General features: G+C 43.3%; 1 protein-coding gene across 1 annotated transcript in view; it reads left to right on the plus strand.

Annotated features, from left to right (window-relative positions):
- The window catches only part of LOC135551870 (juxtaposed with another zinc finger protein 1-like), a 32,083-nt gene extending 9,935 nt beyond the window's left edge, over window positions 1-22,148 (plus strand). Inside the window, exons 2-5 of the mRNA XM_064983142.1 lie at window positions 12,221-12,293; window positions 16,790-16,986; window positions 19,070-19,239; window positions 21,321-22,148. Of these exons, the coding sequence (XP_064839214.1) occupies window positions 12,221-12,293; window positions 16,790-16,986; window positions 19,070-19,239; window positions 21,321-21,497 (617 nt within the window). The 3' untranslated portion in view covers window positions 21,498-22,148. The remainder of the gene's footprint in view (window positions 1-12,220; window positions 12,294-16,789; window positions 16,987-19,069; window positions 19,240-21,320) is intronic.
- Window positions 22,149-22,567: the final 419 nt, after the last annotated feature.

The raw sequence follows: 22,567 nt of genomic DNA on the forward strand, positions 1-22,567 counted from the left end.
TCACGCATGACTGCACGGCCAGGCATGACTCCAACAACATCATTAAGTTTGCCGATGACACAACAGTGGTAGGCCTGATTCCCGACAATGACGAGACAGCCTATAGGGAGGGGGGGGGGGGGGGGGTAGAGAGAGCGAGAGAGAAAGCTTAAATTCACACAGGACACTGGATAAGGAGAAATACTCCAGATATAACAGACTGACCCTAGCCCCATGACACAAACTATTGCAGTATAAATACTGGAGGCTGAGACAGGAGGGGTCGGGAGACACTGTGGCCCCAGTGGAGAGAGGGAAACCGGCCAGGCAGAGACAGCAAGTAAGGTTCGTTGCTCCAGTGCCTTTCCATTCACCTTCACACTCCTGGGCCAGACTACACTGAATCGTAGGACCTACTGAAGAGATGAGTCTTCGATAAAGACTTAAAAGTAGAGACACATGGATAGGCAGACCATTCCATAAAAATTGAGCTCTATAGGAGAAAGCCCTGCCTCCAGCTGTTCGCTTCGAAATTCTAAAGACAATAAGGAGGCCTGCGTCTTGTGAATGTCAACAAGTCATGAGGAGGTAGGCGAATAATTAAAATTTTGCAGATTAACACTGGAGTGATAAATGATCAGATGGTCATGTGCAGGTAGAGATATTGGTGTGCAAAAGAGCAGAAAAGTAAATAAATATAAACAGTATGGGGATGAGGTAGGTAAAATTGGGTGGGCTATTTACCGATAGACTATGTACAGCTGCAGCGATCGGTTAGCTGCTCAGATAGCAGATGTTTGAAGTTGGTGAGGGAGATAAAAGTCTCCAACTTCAGCGATTTTTGCAATTCGTTCCAGTCACAGGCAGCAGAGAACTGGAACGAAAGGCGGCCAAATAAGGTGTTGGCTTTAGGGATGATCAGTGAGATACACCTGCTGGAGCGCGTGCTACGGGTGGGTGTGGCCAACGTGACCAGTGAACTGAGATAAGGCGGAGCTTTACCTAGCATGGACTTGTAGATGACCTGGAGCCAGTGGGTCTGGCGACAAATATGTAGTGAGGGCCAGCCGACTAGAGCATACAGGTCGCAGTGGTGGGTGGTATAAGGTGCTTTAGTAACAAAATGGATGGCACTGTGATAAACTGCATCCAGTTTGCTGAGTAGAGTATTGGAAGCTATTTTGTAGATGACATCGCCGAAGTCGAGGATCGGTAGGATAGTCAGTTTCACTAGGGTAAGTTTGGCGGCGTGAGTGAATGAGGCTTTGTTGAGGAATAGAAAGCCGACTAGATTTGATTTTGGATTGGAGATGTACGGCAGGACCAAATCAGAAAGATAGGTAAGAGAAAGCCCATGTAATGCTTTGTAGGTTAGCAGTACAACCTTGAAATCAGCCCTAGCCTTAACCTCTCTGGGCAACCCGACGCGCGAGCGTCCCACCTTGCCAACAATAAATGCAAATGCACTACTCCAAATGCTAATAGCACTCGTTAAAACTCAAACGTTCATTAAAACACCCATGCAGGGTACTCAATTCAAGCTACACTCGTTGTGAATCTAGCCAACAAGTCAGATTTTTAAAATGCTTTTCGGCGAAAGCATGAGAAGCTATTATCTGATAGCATGCAACACCCCGAAATACCTGAAGGGGACGTAAACAAAAGAATTAGCGTAGCTGGCGCTACACAAAACGCAGAAATAAAATATAAAACATTCATTACCTTTGACGAGCTTCTTTGTTGGCACTCCTATATGTCCCATAAACATCACAATTGGGTCTTTTTTTCGATTAAATCGGTCCTTGTATACCCAAAATGTCCATTTATGAAGACTGTGTGATCCAGGAAAAACACTGTTTCTAAATGCAACGTTATTTTTTTTAAATTAAAAAAGTTGCCTATAAACTTTGACAAAACACTTCAAACTACTTTTGTAATCCAACTTTAGGTATTAGTAAACGTTAATACGCGATCGAATTCATCACTGGGCGATCTGTATTCAATAGCATTAAGTCTTGAGACGATGGTCGATATTCTCTCTACCAAAACTTCCTTTGTGATGCAGTGATGACAGGAAGTGCCTCTTCTTCGTTGAACCAAGGAATAACATCACACCAATTGCCAAGACTGGAGACATCGTGTGGAAGCTGTAGGAATTGTCAACTGGGAGCTATCTATTTTCTCTTCCCATAGACAATACAGGCAACTGGCGCATTGATATTTTTTTTTTTGGGTGATCAGTTTTCCTTGGGATTTTCCCTAAGACACACGTTCTGTTATAGTCACAGCCGTGGTTTAACCAGTTTTAGAAACTTCAGAGTGTTTTCTATCCACACATACTAATCATATGCATATACTATATTCCTGGCATGAGTAGCAGGACGTTGAAATGTTGCGCGATTTTTAACAAAATGTTGAAAAAAGTAGCCCTAGCTCTAACAGGATGCCAGTGTAGAGGGGCTTGCACTGGAGTAATATGATCACATTTTTTGGTTCTAGTCAAGATTCTAGCAGCCTAATCCGGAAAGTTTCTGATTTTTGCAATGTTAAGTAGATGGAAAAAAGCTGTCCTTGAAACAGTTGATATGCTCGTCAAAAGAGCGATCATGTTCCAGAGTAACGCCAAGGTCCTTCACAGCTTTATTTGAGACGACTGTACAAACATCAAGATGAAGAGGCGAAGCAACCTCTTTCTAAAATATATTTTGGACCTAATCTTGTTGCCTGCCTTCCCGCCTTTGGGAGAATAACTCCCATTGTTAGGGTGGAGGCGTGCATCTAATCATTATATACAGATCTCTGCTGTAAATGGGAATGTGCACAGAGGAGCAAAGAAGATGAGACCAAAAATACACCATGAGAAAAAGCAGACATAAAACTCATAAAAGCTGAAAAACAACTAAACCTTGATTCTGGCGACAAAGGCATTTGGAATATCATGCAAAAACATAGATCTAATTAATTAGACTAGTTCAAATGTATCGCCCAGCCCTACTTGACATTCTGTTGTATGCTAGCTAGGTTGAAACACTTAATTCTGTTAATTAATAAAGCCCTTTAAAACTCCCGCATTACCTAACATTGTTGTTACTAACATTTAGAAGTACGAGATACCAAACCCGTTAACAAGGATGGCAAATATTTGAAATTCCGTCTGCCACTAAAAGATTTAGGAAAAAACAGCTTTTGTTCCATAAGTGAGGTACGAAGAACTAATATTTAGAATACCTTACAGGCAATTCAGAATGTAGATTGAGGACCTCTACTGAGGAATATGGTTGTTTTGCATGATTGTGTTGCGTAGGGTTAACTTCTTGCGACGACGTGGTGCAGGTAAAGATTTTGGAAGAAAAACGTTCCCATTTTAAACTAGATATTTTGTCATGAAAAGATGCTCGACTATGCATATAATTGACAGCTTTGGAAAGAAAACACTCTGACGTTTCCAAAACTGCAAAGATATTGTATGTGAGTGCCACAGAACTGATGTTACAGGCGAAACCCAGATAAAAATCCAACCAGGAAGTGCCGCATTTTTTGAAACTGCCTCATGACAATGACTCCTTATATGGCTGTGAATGAGCTACGAATGAGCTTACGTTTTCCACGTATTCCCCAAGGTGTCTACAGCATTGTGACGTCTTTTTAGGCATTTCCATTGAAGAATGGCCGTAAGGGACCATATATAGCATGTGGTCACATGGTGTCTACCGCAGAAAATCTTGCGTAAAATACTGAGTTAGCCATTTTTCCAATCGCTTCTTATGAGAAACCAATTGCCTCGACGGATATATTATCGAATATATATGTTAAAAACACCTTGAGGATGGATCCTAAATAACGTTTGCCGTGTTTCTGTCGATATTATGGAGCAAATTTTGAAAAAGGTTTGCCGTTATAGTTGTAGCATTTTCCGATCGATTTCTCAGCCAAGCATGATGAAGAAACGGGAGCTATTTCGCCTACAAAAATAATCGTTTTGGAAAAAAGGAACATTTGCTATCTAACTGGGAGTCTCCTGAGTGAAAGCATCTGAAGTTCTTCAAAGGTAAATGATTTAATTTGGTTGCTTTTCTTATTTTCGTGAAAATGTTGCCTGCTGCCAGCAGAGCAGAGCCTAGCATAGCATTATGCCATGATAAACTTACAGCCAACGCTAGACAAGCATTTGTGTAACGCATATTTTGAAAATCTGAGATGACAGTGTTGTTAATAAAAGGCTAAGCTTGTGTTTGAATATATTTATTTCATTTCCTATGCTCCTACACTGCCGTGATTGTGTAATTGTGAAATCCAGGGGGCCCTTGTAAAAGAGACCTTGGTATCAATTAGGGATGCACGATACATCGGTGAACATATTGGAATCGGCTGATGTTAGCTAAAAATACCAACATCGGTATCGGCCCGATGTCTACTTCTTACGGCTGAAATCCCGTTAACTTCTTGGAACTCTAGGGGCGCAATTTCATTTTTGGATGAAAAACGTTCCCGTTTTAAACAAGATATTTTGTCACAAAAAGATGCTCGACTATGCATATAATTGCTACTGTTCGAAAGAAAACACTCTGACGTGTCCAGAAATACAAAGATCTTCTCTGTGCGTGCCCTTTAACGCGAGCTTCAGGCAAAACCAAGATGAGATGGCATCCAGGAAATGACAAGGATTTTTGAGGCTCTGTTTGTCATGATCTCCTTATATGGCTGTGAACGCAAGAGGAATGAATCAACCCTCTCTGTCGTTTCCCCAAGGTGTCTGCAGCATTGTGACGTATTTGTAGGCAGATCATTGGAAGATTGACCATAAGAGACCACATTTACCACGTGTCCGCCCGGTGTCCTGCGCCGAAATTGGTGCGCAAAAGTCACCTGCCAGTATTTTTCCAAGGAATACAGAGAGGAAAGCAAGCTTCCACGAACTGCATGTCAATGAAGAGATATGTGAAAAAACACCTTGAGGACTGATTCCAAACAACGTTTGCCATGTTTCGGTCGATATTATGTAGTTAATCCGGAAAAAGTTTTACGTTGTAGGTGACTGCATTTTCGGTTCGTTTCAGTAGCCAGGCGCAATGTAGAAAACGGAACGATTTCTCCTACACACAGACGCTTTCAGGAAACACTGCGCATTTGGTATGTGACTGAGACTCTCCTCATTGAAAACATCAGAAGCTCTTCAAAGGTAAATGATTTTATTTATTTGGTTATCTGGTTTTTGCGAAAATGTTGCGTGCTACATGCTACACAAAATGCTATGCTAGCTTTGCATACTGTTACACAAATTAGTCAATTTCTATGGTTCAAAAGCATATTTTGAAAATCTGAGATGACAGTGTTGTTAAGAAAAGGCTAAGCTTGAGAGCAAACGCATTATTTTAATTTTATTTGCGATTTTCAGAAATCGTTAACGTTGCGTTATGCTAATGAGCCTGAGGCTTTAGTCACGATCCCGGATCCGGTATGGGGAGTTTCAAGAGGTTAACGGGATTGATTTGACAACAGCCAGTGAAAGTGCAGGGCGCCATATTCAAACAACAGAAATCTCATAATTAAATTTCCTCAAGCATACAAGTATTATACACCATTTTAAAGATAAACTTGTTGTTAATGTCACCACAGTGTCCGATTTCAATAAGGCTTTACAGCAAAAGCACACCATATGATTATATATGTTAGGTCAGCATCTAGTCACAGAAAAACACAGCCATTTTTCCAGCCAAAGAGAGGAGTCACAAAAAGCAGAAATAGAGAGAAAATTCATCACTGACCTTTGATGATCTTCATCAGATGACACTCATAGGACTTCATGTTACACAATAAATGTATTTTTGTTCGATAAAGTTAATATTTATATCCAAAAATCTCAGTTTACATTGGTATGTTATGTTCAGTAATGTTTTGCTTCCAAAACATCCAGTGATTTTGCAGAGAGCAACATCAATTTACAGAAATACCCATCATAAATGTTGATGAAAAAACAAGTGTTATACATGGAATTAAAGATATACTTCTCCTTAATGCAACCGCTGTGTCAGATTTCAAAAAAGCTTTACGGAAAAAGCACACCATGCAATAATCTGAGTACAGTGCTCAGAGACAAAAACAAGCCATATAGATTCCCGCCATGTTGTGGAGTCAACAGAAGTCAGAAATAGCATTATAAATATTCACTTACCTTTGATAATCTTTATCAGAATGCTCTCCCAGGAATCCCAGTTCCACAATAAATGTTTGTTTTGTTCGATAAAGTCCATCATTTATGTCCAAATACCTCCTTTTTTTTGTGCGTTTAGTTCACAAATTCACAAGGGGCAGGCAATTAGTTCAGACGACAGTTCCTTTACAGTTCGTAGAAACATGTCAAACGATGTATAGAATCAATCTTTAGGATGTTTTTTTTAATCATAAATCTTCAATAATATTCCAACTGGACAATTCCTTTGTCTTTAGAAAGGAAAAGGAACGCAGCTAACTCACAGGCGCGCGCGAGACTGAGCTCATGGCATTCTGCCAGACACTTGACTCAAACAGCTCTTATTCTCTCCCCCATCACAGTAGAAGCCTGAAACAAGGTTCTAAAGACTGTCGACATCTGGTGGAAGCCTTAGGAAGTGCAATCAAAAATTTTACACTGTATATTGGATAGGCCAAGACTTGAAACCCTACCAACCTCAGATTTCCCACTTCCTGATTGGATTTCTTCTCAGGTTTTTGCCTGCCATATGAGTTCTGTTATACTCACAGACATCATTCAAACAGTTGTAGAAACTTCAGAGTGTTATCTTTCTATCCAAATCTACTAATTATATGCATATCTTAACTTCTGGGCCTGAGTAGCAGGCAGTTTACTCTGGGCACCTTATTTATCCAAGCTACTCAATTCTGCCCTCCAGCCATAATAAGTTAACGCCAATGTTAAAAACCGATGTCAAAGCTGCCGTGCATACCTAATATAACATAGGTACATGATGCAATGACTCCACGTAAAATGTTGCGGTTCACTTGCAACACAGCATTCCTAATCTAGCCCACAATGTCTGCTGTGTGGATCGAACAGTCATTTGAAAGAGTAAGAAAATTGCAACGAGACAACTCAATGGTGAAATCCATTAAAGCCAAGACAATGGAATTCATTACCCTTGACAATCAACCATTCTCAGTCGTGGGTGATGTTCGCACCGGTACGCACTACCAAGTACGCTATTTTTCAGATGTTACCCTACTGGAGTTACACAGTAGTAGTGTCACTGCTATTAGCTTCACAACATACATACTATGGAATGCTGTTTGGGTCTTTGACAGTGCTATTGTATTCTTTTTGACATGCAAAGCTGTACAAAAAAGTCTGCAAACGCGAACGATGTGTTTACAATACCGCGTTGGTAATAAAGCATCATTTGTTCGACCACAACTTCTGGGGTTTAGCTTTAGCTTGGTACCTAGCTAGCACCAATACAACCAGCCTGAAAACAATGGCCAGTAGAAACTGCAGTCATTTTCATTATTCTTAGTCACAGATTCCTAAATCATTGCTAAGTATTAGCTAGGTTGTCACTTGTTCGCCTATTGAAATTAAACTTTAGTTCTTGAAAATAAATAGCTAGCCAGTTACTTAACCCTGTTGCCCAAAGCTAACGTTATAAGCAGACATCTGGCTAGTGAGGCTCGACCGGACCGGGTTGTGTGTTGTGAAGCTAGCCACAAGAATGATTAGGCACAATGGCGGAATTTGCAGGTTGCCTTCAAAATAAATGTATGTAATTGACAGTGATACAAATAGTATAATTATGCCATACCTTTATTTTGAAGGCTAACCACAAATTCCACTATTGTGTCTAATCCTTATTGTGGCTAGCTTCACATAGATGGGTCAGACCACCATTAATCAAATAAGAACTGTCTTATAAATTAGAGTTATTTTAGATGATGACACCTAGCTATATAGTTAGCTAGCTATAGCTACTGAAACACATATTTGTCGTTTTGCTGTGTTTTTGGGGAAGAACATTGTTTGCATCCATGAGATAGCTAGCTTTTTTAAATGACCAGCGCTGTAGGTGCGTGAGACAAATTTACCAGCATCATAGCATACCTATCGATGAATCGTTGTGACATATGAAACATATGAAATAGTGTAATTAATGTGTAATAACTACGTACATTTTTAAAAATAAATGCGTTAAATTATTATGTGATGTGCAGTCATATTCAGATCCTGATTGGTCAACAAGCTTATTTGACACAGTTAAATAACATCGTGCTGATGCCGATGTTGACATTTTTAGCTAATATCAGCCAATTCAGATATGTTCGTGCATCCTTAGAGGCTGCTTTGAAGAATCTCAGTATATTTTGATTTGTTTATTTTAATTTGTTAAACATTTTCTTGCTTACTACATGATTCCATATGTGTTATTTCATGGTTTTGGTGTATTCACTATTATGTAGAAAAACTCTGGAATGAGTATATAACCCTGTATGTGTCAACTTCTGACTGGTACTGTACGTCTTTTGTTCTAGCAATACAAGGAATGGCCTCCTACTGTGACAAGTACATATCGTCAGTCTCGGTGTGTCTCTCTTTCTCTTTTTCTCTCTCTCTTTCTCTCTCTTTGTCTTTGTCTTTCTCTCTCGCTTTCTCTCTCTCTCTTTCTCTCTTTCTCTCTCCTCTCTCTCTCTTTCTCTTTCTCTTTCTATTTCTCTCTTTCTCTCTCTCTCTTTCTCTCTCTTTCTCTTCATCCCCCCCTCTACATAGAGTGTATATAGGTTAAGTGTTCTGGTTTCTGGATCTCAGCAGCAGGTAGGATGATTAAAGCACAGCAGTAAAAACCTGCTTAAGACCACCTCAGTGGACCACCTCAGACGTGTGTGTGAGAGATTCAGAAAGAGAGAGGGAGCAAGAGAGACTGCTTTGTGTGTGTGCGTTTGTTTGTCAGGTTGTATGGGTGTTTGCCGGTCTCCTTGGTGTGCTCCTGCACTGTGGGAAGTCTTCATTCTTTCTTAATTATGAGGTGTGAATGTCTGAAGCCAAAGTACTTCCAAGACACACACACACACACACACACACACACACACACACACACACACACACACACACACACACACACACACACACACACAGACAGAGAGGGAGACTGTTAAAAATGGCACAGAGATAATCTAGCTCTGGTCATCTGTGAACCATTATACACACAACCATAATTACATACATACACACACATTGTCTCCTTTCACACATGTATTGAGGCTCACACCAAGGCTGAACTGATACTCAGAAACACAATATATTCTAAACTTTAAACATATTTAATAGTATGTACACTTAAGCACAGTGTGGTTGACTCATGATAAGTGCACATCAGATTAAATACGTGTAAACTCTGTCAAGTACACTGCAATGCATAGTTGTGGAGCAAAAATATCAATTATAAACTTGACGCAAGTACGCAGGATCACCATTTTGCTCAGCTAATTGTGTTCTTATGTTGCGTAGGTACGTAATGTAGGCTTTATGAATTAAGCTGTACACATTCACAACAATCCATTGCATTGCATATGTATTCAGCTATTGACTGTATTTACACTCAGTGTAGTGGGCTTTCACCCTGTTGACCACATGGTGGTAGTGTGGACTTGTGGCTTAGCACACATTCATCACATTGTACACTCTCTCTCTCACACACATGCGCACAGCACACTCTTATGCTCACACGCTCCGTTTTTGAAGTTTGGGCTGGTGGCCCGAGGCAGTGGAAGCTCTCTGCTGCAGTGTTACTGAGGTGTGTGTGTGTTACTGTGAAATTTCAAGTATATCCATCATAACCTCCAACTCCTTCCATTCCCTGTACATAACCCTCTCTGTACCATGGTGCTATGTATAGTGTTCCTGGTTAAATAACCCTCTCTGTACCATGGTGCTATGTACAGTGTTCCTGGTTAAATAACCCTCTCTGTACCATGGTGCTATGTATAGTGTTCTTGGTTACATAACCCTCTCTGTACCATGGTGCTATGTATAGTGTTCCTGGTTAAATAACCCTCTCTGTACCATGGTGCTATGTACAGTGTTCCTGGTTAAATAACCCTCTCTGTACCATGGTGCTATGTATAGTGTTCTTGGTTACATAACCCTTTCTGTACCATTGTGCTATGTACAGTGTTCTTGGTTACATAACCCTCTCTGTACCATGGTGCTATGTACAGTGTTCCTGGTTACATAACCCTCTCTGTACCATGGTGCTATGTACAGTGTTATTGGTTAAATAACCCTCTCTGTACCATGGTGCTATGTACAGTGTTATTGGTTAAATAACCCTCTCTGTACCATGGTGCTATGTACAGTGTTATTGGTTAAATAACCCTCTCTGTACCATGGTGCTATGTACAGTGTTCTTGGTTAAATAACCCTCTCTGTACCATGGTGCTATGTACAGTGTTATTGGTTAAATAACCCTCTCTGTACCATGTTGCTATGTACAGTGTTATTGGTTAAATAACCCTCTCTGTACCATGGTGCTATGTATAGTGTTCCTGGTTAAATAACCCTCTCTGTACCATGGTGCTATGTACAGTGTTCCTGGTTAAATAACCCTCTCTGTACCATGGTGCTATGTATAGTGTTCCTGGTTACATAACCCTCTCTGTACCATGGTGCTATGTACAGTGTTATTGGTTACATAACCCTCTCTGTACCATGGTGCTATGTACAGTGTTATTGGTTAAATAACCCTCTCTGTACCATGGTGCTATGTACAGTGTTCTTGGTTACATAACCCCTCTGTACCATGGTGCTATGTACAGTGTTCCTGGTTACATAACCCTCTCTGTACCATGTTGCTATGTACAGTGTTATTGGTTAAATAACCCTTTCTGTACCATTGTGCTATGTACAGTGTTCTTGGTTACATAACCCTCTCTGTACCATGGTGCTATGTACAGTGTTCTTGGTTACATAACCCTTTCTGTACCATTGTGCTATGTACAGTGTTATTGGTTAAATAACCCTCTCTGTACCATGGTGCTATGTACAGTGTTCTTGGTTAAATAACCCTTTCTGTACCATGGTGCTATGTACAGTGTTATTGGTTACATAACCCTCTCTGTACCATGGTGCTATGTACAGTGTTCTTGGTTACATAACCCTCTCTGTACCATGGTGCTATGTACAGTGTTATTGGTTAAATAACCCTCTCTGTACCATGGTGCTATGTACAGTGTTCTTGGTTAAATAACCCTCTCTGTACCATGGTGCTATGTACAGTGTTATTGGTTAAATAACCCTCTCTGTACCATGGTGCTATGTACAGTGTTCTTGGTTAAATAACCCTCTCTGTACCATGGTGCTATGTACAGTGTTCTTGGTTAAATAACCCTCTCTGTACCATGGTGCTATGTAGTCAACCCCCTGCTACAATGACAGGACAGGGAATGTCTTTACTAATGCAGCCTATTTATTATCCGTATATATCCAACCGCCCTCCACACACACAAACACACACAGAGAGAGGGAGACAGACATACACCCAATTCACCTTACTGCACACTGATTTCCTCCCATAAATCATACTTACCCCGAACCCTTCATATACAAGCACTTTCAGTAGAGCTGGTGTACTGGACTGGATGTATGCTACCAGGTTGTCTCCCCTTGTGCTTCTCATGTTCCATGCTGATACATTCTGAGTCTTGAAATCTTTCAGTGTGTATGTCCTCATTTTAAGTTGAATGAATCTATTTTACACTAACTACCCCTTTCTATCTCTCGGCCCTTTCTATCTCTCTCGGCCTCTCTCTCTCTCTCTCTCTCTCTCTCTCTCTCTCTGCCCTCTCTCTCTCTGCCTCTCTCTCTCTCTGCCTCTCTCTCTCTCTGCCTCTCTCTCTCTCTCTCTCTCTCTCTCTCTGCCTCTCTCTCTCTCTGCCTCTCTCTCTGCTCTCTCTCTCTCCCCTCTCTCTCTCCCCTCTCTCTCTCGGCCCTCTCTCTCTCTCTCGGCCCTCTCTCTCTCTCTCGGCCCTCTCTCTCTCTCTGCCCTCTCTCTCTCTCTCGGCCCTCTCTCTCTCTCTCTCTCTCTCTCTCTCTCCTCTCTCTCTCTCTCCCCCCTCTCTCTCGGCCTCTCTCTCTCTCTCTCTCGGCCCTCTCTCTCTCTCTGCCTCTCTCTCTCTGCCCCCCTCTCTCTCTCTCTATCTCTCCCTGCCTCTCTCTCTCGCACCTCTTTCTCTCTCGCACCTCTTTCTCTCTCTCTCTCAGACACAGATCCTCGTGTTCTGGAGAAACAGGAGCAACAACAGCCCACTTACCTGGCCCTGAGCTACATCAACAGGTAACATACATACCACAGGAGGTTGGTGGCACCTTACTGGGGATGACAGGCTCGTGGTAATGGCTGGAGCTGAGTTAGTGGAATGGTACCAAACACATGGTTTCCATGTGTTTGATGCCATTACATTCGCACCGTTCCAGCCATTTATTATAACCGCCCTCCCCTCAGCAGCCTCCACTGATACACAAGTAAATGCCACGCACACACATTCACTCTATAGAGGGCAGCTCTGCTGATGGAGCATTGACACAAAGATTAGCATACAGGACAGTTCCTACCTTCACTTTTACCACATCCTTCAGGCTTTTAAACACCAATATGGTTTGGAGAAACGTGCTTCTGTCAAGCAGAACATCGGATACAACTTCTTCTGCCAAGGCAGCAACTACTTTTCATCGGGTCCAGCCACATTAAGACAGTTATATCCAATTTCAAATATTACAGTTGACATCTGAAGTTTACATACACCTTGGCCTAATAAATTTAAACTCAGTTTTTCACAATTCCTGACATTTAATCCTAGTAAAAATTCCCTGTCTTAGGTCACTTAAAATAAAGTGGTGATACTAAGAATGTGAAATGTCAGAATAATAGTAGAGAGAATGATTTATTTCAGCTTTTATTTCTTTCATCACATTCCCAGTGGGTCAGAAGTTTACATACACAATTAGTATTTGGTAGCGTTTCCTTAAATTGTTCAACCTGGGTCAAACGTTTCGGGTAGCCTTCCACAAGCTTCCCACAATAAGTTGGGGGAATTTTGGCCCATTCCTCCTGACAGAGCTGATGTAAATGAGTCAGATTTGTAGGCCTCCTTGCTCGCACACACTTTTTCAGTTCTGCCCACAAATTGTCTATAGGTTTGAGGTCAGGGCTTTGTGATGGCCACTCCAAAACCTTGACTTTGTCCTTAAGCCATTTTGCCTCAACTTTGGAAGTATGCTTGGGGTCATTGGTCATTTGGAAGACCCATTTGCAACCAAGCTTTAACTTCCTGACTGATGTCTTGAGCTGTTGCTTCAATATATCCACATAATTTTCCTCCCTCATGATGCCATCTATTTTGTGAAGTGCACCAGTCTCTCCGGCAGCAAAGCACCCCCACAACATGATGCTGCCACCCCCGTGCTTCACGGTTGGGATGGTGATATTTGGCTTGCGAGCATCCCCCTTTTTCCTCCAAACATAACATTGGTCATTAGGGCCAAACAGTTCTATTTTTGTTTCATCAGATCAGAGGACATTTCTCCAAAAAGTACGATCTTTGTCCCCATGTGCAGTTTCAAACCGTAGTCTGGCTTTTTTATGGTGGTTTTGGAGCAGTGGCTTCTTCGCCTTCCAGGTTATGTCGATATAGGACTTGTTTTACTGTGGATATAGATACTTTTGTACCTGTTTCCTCCAGCATCTTCACAGGGTCCTTTGCTGCTGTTCTGGGATTGATTTGCACTTTTCACACCAAAGTACATTCATCTCTAGGAGACAGAATGCGTCTCCTTCCTGAGCGGTATGACGACTGCGTGGTCCCATGATGTTTATACTTGCGTACTATTGTTTGTACAGATGAACGTGGTACCTTCAGGCGTTTGGAAGTTGCTCCCAAGGATGAACCAGACTTGTGGAGGTCTACAATTTTTTTCTGAGGTCTTGGCTGATTTCTTTTGTTTTTCCATGATGTCAAGCAAAGAGGCACTGAAGGTAGGCCTTGAAATACATCCACAGGTACACCTCCAATTGACTCAAATGATGTCAATCAGAAGCTTCTAAAGCCATGACATAATTTTCTGGAATTTTCCAAGCTGTTTAAAGGCACAGTCAACTTCGTGTATGTAAACTTCTGACCCACTGGAATTGTGATACCGTGAATTATAAGTGAAATAATCTGTCTGTAAACAATTGTTGGAAAAAATTACGTGTCATGCACAAAGTAGATGTCCTAACTGACTTGCCAAAACTATAGTTTGTTCACAAGATATTTGTGAACTGGTTGAAAAACGAGTTTTAATGACTCCAACGTAAGTGTATGTAAACTTCCGACTAGTGAAGACCAAAATAGTGAAGACATCACAACTATGAAATAACACATGTGGAATCAGAACAAATTCTTAATTGAACTGCAATATGGAAGACTATCAAATGCTTCTCAAATATGCCCTCTGGTGTTCAAACTAGCAATAACTTGCATTAACAGGAAAAAATGGCTGACAAATAGATAACGTGCCACAGAATGCTGCAGCAGCCCGCAATGGATGCCGCAACTTTTAAAGGAGGAACAACTGTACATATGTTAACTTGGGCAATTTTTAGCACTTTTCTGGGGTGCTTGATTACTTTAATTGCTTTACTGGGAAGCTTAGCAGAAGTAGACATGCTCATGTTATTTATGTTCGTGCAGGGTGAGCTGCACATACAGTGAGGGGGGAAAAGTATTTGATCCCCTGCGGATTTTGTATGTTTGCCCACTGACAAAGAAATTATCAGTCTATAATTTTAATGGTAGGTTTATTTGAACAGTGAGAGACAGAATAACAACAACAAAAATCCAGAAAAACAAATGCCAAAAATGTTATAAATTGATTTGCATTTTAATGAGGGAAATAAGTATTTGACTTTTATACGGGTAACGAGCTGAGATTAGGAGCACACTCTTAAAGGGAGTGCTCCTAATCACAGTTTGTTACCTGTATAAAAGACAACTGTCCACTTAAGCAATCAATCAGATTCCAAACTCTCCAACATGGCCAAAATCAAAGAGCTCTCCAAGGATTTCAGGGACAAGATTGTAGACCTACACAAGGCTGGAATGGGCTACAAGACTATCACCAAGCAGCTTGGTGAGAAGGTGACAACAGTTGGTGCGATTATTCGCAAATGGAAGAAACACAAAAGGACTGTCAATCTCCCTCGGCCAGGGGCTCCATGCAAGATCTCACCTTGTGGAGTTGCAATGATCATGAGAACGGTGAGGAATCTGCCCAGAACTACACGGGAGGATCTTGTCAATGATCTCAAGGCAGCTGGGACCATAGTCACCAAGAAAACAATTGCTAACACACTACGCCGTGAAGGGCTAAAATCCTGCAGCACCCGCAAGGTCCCCCTTCTCAAGAAAGCACATATACATGCCCGTCTGAAGTTTGCCAGAGGACAACTGGGTGAAAGTGTTGTGGTCAGATGAGACCAAAATGGAGCTCTTTGGCATCAACTCAACTCGCTGTGATTGGAGGAGGAGGAATGCTGCCTATGACCCCAAGAACACCATCGCCACCATCAAACATGGAGGTAGAAACATTATGCTTTGGGGGTGTTTTTCTGCTAAGGGGACAGGACAACTTCACCGCATCAAAGGGACGATGGACAGGGTCATGTACCGTCAAATCTTGGGTAAGAAACCGCCTTCCCTCAGCCAGGACATTGAAAATGGGTCGTGGATGGGTATTCCAGCATGACAATGACCCAAAACACACGGCCTATGCAACAAAAGAGTGGCTCAAGGAGAAGCACGTTAAGGTCCTGGAGTGGCCTAGCCAGTCTCCAGACCTTAATCCCATAGAAAATCTTTGGAGGGAGCTGAAGGTTCGAGTTGCCAAACGTCAGCCTCGAAACCTTAATGACTTGGTGAAGATCTGCAAAGAGGAGTGGGACAAAATCCCTCCTGAGATGTGTGCAAACCTGGTGGCCAACTACAAGAAACGTCTGACCTCTGTGATTGCTAACAAGGGTTTTGCCACCAAGTACTAAGTCATGTTTTGCAGAGGGGTCAAATACTTATTTCCCTCATTAAAATGCAAATCAATTTATAACATTTTTGACATGCATTTTTCTGGATTTTTTTGTTGTTGCTATTCTGTCTATCACTGTTCAAATAAACCTACCATTAAAATTATAGATGGATAATTTCTTTGTCAGTTGGCAAACGTACAAAATCAGCAGGGGATCAAATACTTTTTTCCCTCACTGTAGTAGACTTCCTACGAGGGAGGGAGGGAGAAGAGGGAGAAGAGGGAGAGAGGGACGGAGAAGAGGGAGAGAGGGAGGGAGAGGAGGGAGAGAGGGACGGAGAAGAGGGAGGCGGAGAGGAGGGAGGGAGGGAGGGAGAGGAGGGAGGGAGGGAGGGAGGGAGAAGAGGGAGAGAGGGACGGAGAAGAGGGAGGCAGAGGAGGGAGGGAGGGAGGGAGGGAGAAGAGGGAGAGAGGGACGGAGAAGAGGGGAGGAGGGAGGGAGGGAGAAGAGGGAGAGAGGGACGGAGAAGAGGGAGGAGGAGGGAGAGGAGGGAGGGAGGGAGAGAGGGACGGAGAAGAGGGAGGCGGAGGAGGGAGAGGAGGGAGGGAGGGAGAGAGGGACGGAGAAGAGGGAGGCAGAGGAGGGGAGAGGAGGGAGGGAGGGAGAGAGGGACAGAGGAGGCGGAGAGGAGGGAGGGAGGGAGAAACGACTTTATTATCATTAAGTCATCTTTATTTGTAGGTGTGTGTGTGTAACATGTAATGTGTGTCCAGGTTCATGACGGATGCGGCGCGTCGGGAGCAGGAGACCTTGAAGAAGCGGGCCACGCCGAAACTTTCCCTGTCAATCACAGGGGGTGTGTCTCGAAACAGCGTGGCCACGCCTCCACGCCACAGTAATGGCAACCTGACTCCTCCCGTGACTCCACCCATCACACCCTCCTCCTCCTTCCGTAGCAGCACACCCACAGGTAAGAGAAAGTGGACACTTATGATTAGCGCCTGGACGATACCAGTATTGTGATAATTGGATGTAACCTTTTTAAAAATTAGAATTTTTTTAACCGCCCTAATGTTGGAAACAAACATAATTTTGTTGTCATTGAGTCACATGTATTTATTTTCCAAGTAATGGCACACAATATTTTACATACAGACAGTTTTTAAAGGACCAAAGAATTGGGTCTGCTTTGGGTTTTCATTTTTGCCATGGAAAAAAATATTGTAACACTGGTATCGTCTCAGCCCTACTGAAGATGTATGGCCCCTTGTGGTCCTGTGTGACGCACTGGGTAAAACATGGTGATCGCGAGTTTGTTTATCGCTGCGTTCACCCAACAGGAAATGTATGCACCCACTACTGTAAGTCTCTTTGGATAAAATTGTCTTCTAAATGGCTTTGCCTCTAGTGTTCTAGACTGAGGGTCATTGGAACATTCCTATTAGGAGTGTTCTAGACTGAGGCTCAATGGAACATCCCTATTGGGAGTGTCCTAGACTGAGGGTCATTGGAAAATTCCTATTGGGAGTGTTCTAGACTGAGGGTCAATGGAACATTCCTATTGGGAGTGTTCTAGACTGAGGGTCAATGGAACATTCCTATTGGGAGTGTTCTAGACTGAGGGTCAATGGAAAATTCCTATTGGGAGTGTCCTAGACTGAGGGTCAATGGAACATTCCTATTGGGAGTGTCCTAGACTGAGGGTCAATGGAAAATTCCTATTGGGAGTGTCCTAGACTGAGGGTCAATGGAACATTCCTATTGGGAGTGTCCTAGACTGAGGGTCAATGGAACATTCCTATTGGGAGTGTCCTAGACTGAGGGTCAATGGAACATTCCTATTGGGAGTGTCCTAGACTGAGGGTCAATGGAAAATTCCTATTGGGAGTGTCCTAGACTGAGGGTCAATGGAACATTCCTATTGGGAGTGTCCTAGACTGAGGGTCAATGGAACATTCCTATTGGGAGTGTCCTAGACTGAGGGTCAATGGAACATTCCTATTGGGAGTGTCCTAGACTGAGGGTCAATGGAACATCCCTATTGGGAGTGTCCTAGACTGAGGGTCATTGGAAAATTCCTATTGGGAGTGTTCTAGACTGAGGGTCAATGGAACATTCCTATTGGGAGTGTTCTAGACTGAGGGTCAATGGAACATTCCTATTGGGAGTGTTCTAGACTGAGGGTCATTGGAAAATTCCTATTGGGAGTGTCCTAGACTGAGGCTCAATGGAACATTCCTATTGGGAGTGTTCTAGACTGAGGGTCAATGGAACATTCCTATTGGGAGTGTTCTAGACTGAGGGTCATTGGAAAATTCCTATTGGGAGTGTCCTAGACTGAGGCTCAATGGAACATTCCTATTGGGAGTGTTCTAGACTGAGGGTCAATGGAACATTCCTATTGGGAGTGTTCTAGACTGAGGGTCAATGGAACATTCCTATTGGGAGTGTTCTAGACTGAGGGTCAATGGAACATTCCTATTGGGAGTGTTCTAGACTGAGGGTCAATGGAACATCCCTATTGGGAGTCGCACTTCCTATTGGGAATCGCACTGTGTTTGCGTGTGTGTGTGTGTGTCAGAGCCCAAAAGCAGATGTGCAATTCCTGCCCAAATGTTTCCAATCGCAGCATTAGGTCTGCGCTTACACAACCACACACACCCTTGTTGAAATCCTTTTAACATGTGCCAGGGTGCCATCCACTTCCTCCTGCTGAGGTGAAGTGTTTCCTGTGTAATGGTGGGGGTAGTGTGGGATGGGGTTGTAATAGTCAGTGTAGGAGTGGAAAAAGTTGTGCACTTTTTCCAGGCAAAGCAACGAGGATACCTCCCACTTAATGATCTCTTTCAGGGAGCCAACCCCCTCCCCCTGGGTTCCCCTGACTCACACACACATACACCAAACCCTCCCCTGTGCTAGTTCCATCAAATTCCCCTCTCCCTCTCTGCTCTATGCCCCTCTCCTTGAGACGATAGACAGATGTAACTGTCTGTGTTTCCCCTATAGTTATGTTCTCTCCGTCTCCTTACTCTGTGTGTGTGTTCCCCCTCCAGGCAGTGAGTATGATGATGAGGAGGTGGACTACGAGGAGTCAGACAGTGATGAGTCCTGGACCACGGAGAGTGCCATCAGCTCGGAGTCTATCCTCAGCTCCATGTGTATGAATGGAGGGGAGGAGAAACCCTTCGCCTGCCCTGTGCCTGGCTGCAAGAAGAGATACAAGGTGCAGTACACACTCAGCCCCAGCTCACTTCACTGAATGTGGTACCTAGCTCTATTCTTCTGCTATACTCTAGTCATCTATATACAGTGCCTTGCAAAAGTATTCGGCCCCCTTGAACTTTGCGACCTTTTGCCACATTTCAGGCTTCAAACATAAAGATATAAAACTGTATTTTTTTGTGAAGAATCAACAACAAGTGGGACACAATCATGAAGTGGAACGACATTTATTGGATATTTCAAACTTTTTTAACAAATCAAAAACTGAAAAATTGGGCGTGCAAAATTATTCAGCCCCCTTAAGTTAATACTTTGTAGCGCCATCTTTTGCTGTGATTATAGCTGTAATCGCTTGGGGTATGTCTCTATCCGTTTTGCACATAAAGAGACATTCTTCCTTGCAAAACAGCTCGAGCTCAGTGAGGTTGGGTGGAGAGCATTTGTGAACAGCAGTTTTCAGTTCTTTCCACAGATTCTCGATTGGATTCAGGTCTGGACTTTGACTTGGCCATTCTAACACCTGGATATGTTTATTTTTGAACCATTCCATTGTAGATTTTGCTTTATGTTTTGGGTCATTGTCTTGTTGGAAGACAAATCTCCGTCCCAGTCTCAGGTCTTTTGCAGACTCCATCAGGTTTTCTTCCAGAATGGTCCTGTATTTGGCTCCATCCATCTTCCCGTCAATTTTAACCACCTTCCCTGCCCCTGCTGAAGAAAAGCAGGCCCAAACCATGATGCTGCCACCACCATGTTTGACAGTGGGTATGATGTGTTCAGGGTGATGAGCTGTGTTGCTTTTACGCCAAACATAACGTTTTGCATTGTTGCCAAAAAGTTCCATTTTGGTTTAATCTGACCAGAGCACCTTCTTCCACATGTTTGGTGTGTCTCCCAGGTGGCTTGTGGCAAACATTAAACGACACTTTTTATGGATATCTTTAAGAAATGGCTTTCTTCTTGCCACTCTTCCATAAAGGCCAAATTTGTGCAATATACGACTGATTGTTGTCCTATGGACAGAGTCTCCCACCTCAGCTGTAGATCTCTGCAGTTCATCCAGAGTGATCATGGGCCTCTTGGCTGCATCTCTGATCAGTCTTCTCCTTGTATGAGCTGAAAGTTTAGAGGGACGGCCAGGTCTTGGTAGATTTGCAGCGGTCTGATACTCCTTCCATTTCAATATTATCGCTTGCACAGTGCTCCTTGGGATGTTTAAAGCTTGGGAAATCTTTTTGTATCCAAATCCGGCTTTAAACTTCTTCACAACAGTATCTCGGACCTGCCTGGTGTGTTCCTTGTACTTCATGATGCTCTCTGCGCTTTTAACGGACCTCTGAGACTATCACAGTGCAGGTGCATTTATACGGAGGCTTGATTACACACAGGTGGATTGTATTTATCATCATTAGTCATTTAGGTCAACATTGGATCATTCAGAGATCCTCACTGAACTTCTGGAGAGAGTTTGCTGCACTGAAAGTAAAGGGGCTGAATAATTTTGCACGCCCAATTTTTCAGTTTTTGATTTGTTAAAAAAGTTTGAAATATCCAATAAATGTCGTTCCACTTCATGATTGTGTCCCACTTGTTGTTGATTCTTCACAAATAATACAGTTTTATATCTTTATGTTTGAAGCCTGAAATGTGGCAAAAGGTCGCAAAGTTCAAGGGGGCCGAATACTTTCGCAAGGCACTGTATCATTTACATTTAAGTCATTTGGCAGACGCTCTTATCCAGAGCGACTTACAAATTGGTAATATCAGTTCAATATAGCCTATGATCTGAGTACTGGAGGTTTTCACTTCAATACAGGATCTTCCTCTAGCAATGTCAACGTTTGCAATGTTGTCCCTGGATGTTGCTTTTCGGGATCCTCACTGAGAAAATGTAAAGGGAAATTATTATTTTTATTCCTTTTTTAAATTTATTAGATGGGATAGTAGGAGAGATGGGAGGAGGGGGTGTGTTAGAACAGCAGTCATTTGAATTTAAACCCACACTCGCACAGGTATTCTGGAGGCAGAGTCTTAGACCGCCAGCCCAGGGTCCTCCTGATAATGTCTCTCCCCATCATTCAGAATGTGAACGGAATTAAATACCACGCCAAGAACGGCCACCGGACACAGATCCGTGTGCGGAAGCCCTTCAAGTGCCGCTGTGGGAAGAGCTATAAGACGTCCCAGGGCCTGAGACACCACACCATCAACTTCCACCCGCCCGTCTCCACCGACATCATCCGCAAGATGCAGGGCTAGAGACGATCATCGTGACAACCCCTGGTCACACCCCACCATGTATGCCCCCCCAAACCCCATTCCTCACCAGCACTACCCACCCAACCCAAACTTTTTCAATTGTCAATATCCACCTCACCTCTCCCAACCACCCAAAACATATCCCTATCCCTTCTGGCCCAACATAGGGGTGACAACCCAAACCTCTATCCCTTCTGGCCCAACATAGGGGTGACAACCCAAACCCCTATCCCTTCTGGCCCAACATAGGGGTGACAACCCAAACCCCTATCCCTTCTGGCCCAACATAGCGGTGACAACCCAAACCTCTATCCCTTCTGGCCCAATCTTAGGGGTGACAACCCAAACCCCTATCCCTTCTGGCCTAATCTTAGGGGTGACAACCCAAACCCCTATCCCTTCTGGCCCAGTCTTCAGGGTGACAACCCAAACCCCTATCCCCTCTGGCCCAATCTTAGGGGTGACAACCCTTATCCCCTCTGGCCTAATCTTAGGGGTGACAACCCTTATCCCTTCTGGCCCAATCTTAGGGGTGACAACCCCTATCCCCTCTGGTCCAATCTTAGGGGTGACAACCCTTAACCCCTCTGGCCTAATCTTAGGGATGACAACCCTTATCCCCTCTGGCCTAATCTTAGGGATGACAAACCCCTATCCCGTCTGGCCCAATCTTAGGGGTGACAACCCAAACCCCTATCCCGTCTGGCCCAATCTTAGGGGTGACAACCCAAACCCCTATCCCTTCTGGCCCAATCTTAGGAGTGACAACCCAAACCCCTATCCCCTCTGGCCCAATCTTAGGGGTGATAACCCAAACCCCTATCCCTTCTGGCCCAATCTTAGGGGTGACAACCCAAACCCCTATCCCTTCTGGCCCAATCTTAGGGGTGACAACCCAAACCCCTATCCCCTCTGGCCCAATCTTAGGGGTGACAACCCCTATCCCTTCTGACCTAATCTTAGAGGTGACAACCCAAACCCCTATCCCTTCTGGCCCAATCTTAGGGGTGACAACCCAAACCCCTATCCCCTCTGGCCCAATCTTAGGGGTGACAACCCCTATCCCTTCT

The sequence above is a fragment of the Oncorhynchus masou genome, chromosome 13 (assembly GCF_036934945.1).
Source record: "Oncorhynchus masou masou isolate Uvic2021 chromosome 13, UVic_Omas_1.1, whole genome shotgun sequence".
Classification (NCBI taxonomy): Eukaryota; Metazoa; Chordata; class Actinopteri; order Salmoniformes; family Salmonidae; genus Oncorhynchus; species Oncorhynchus masou.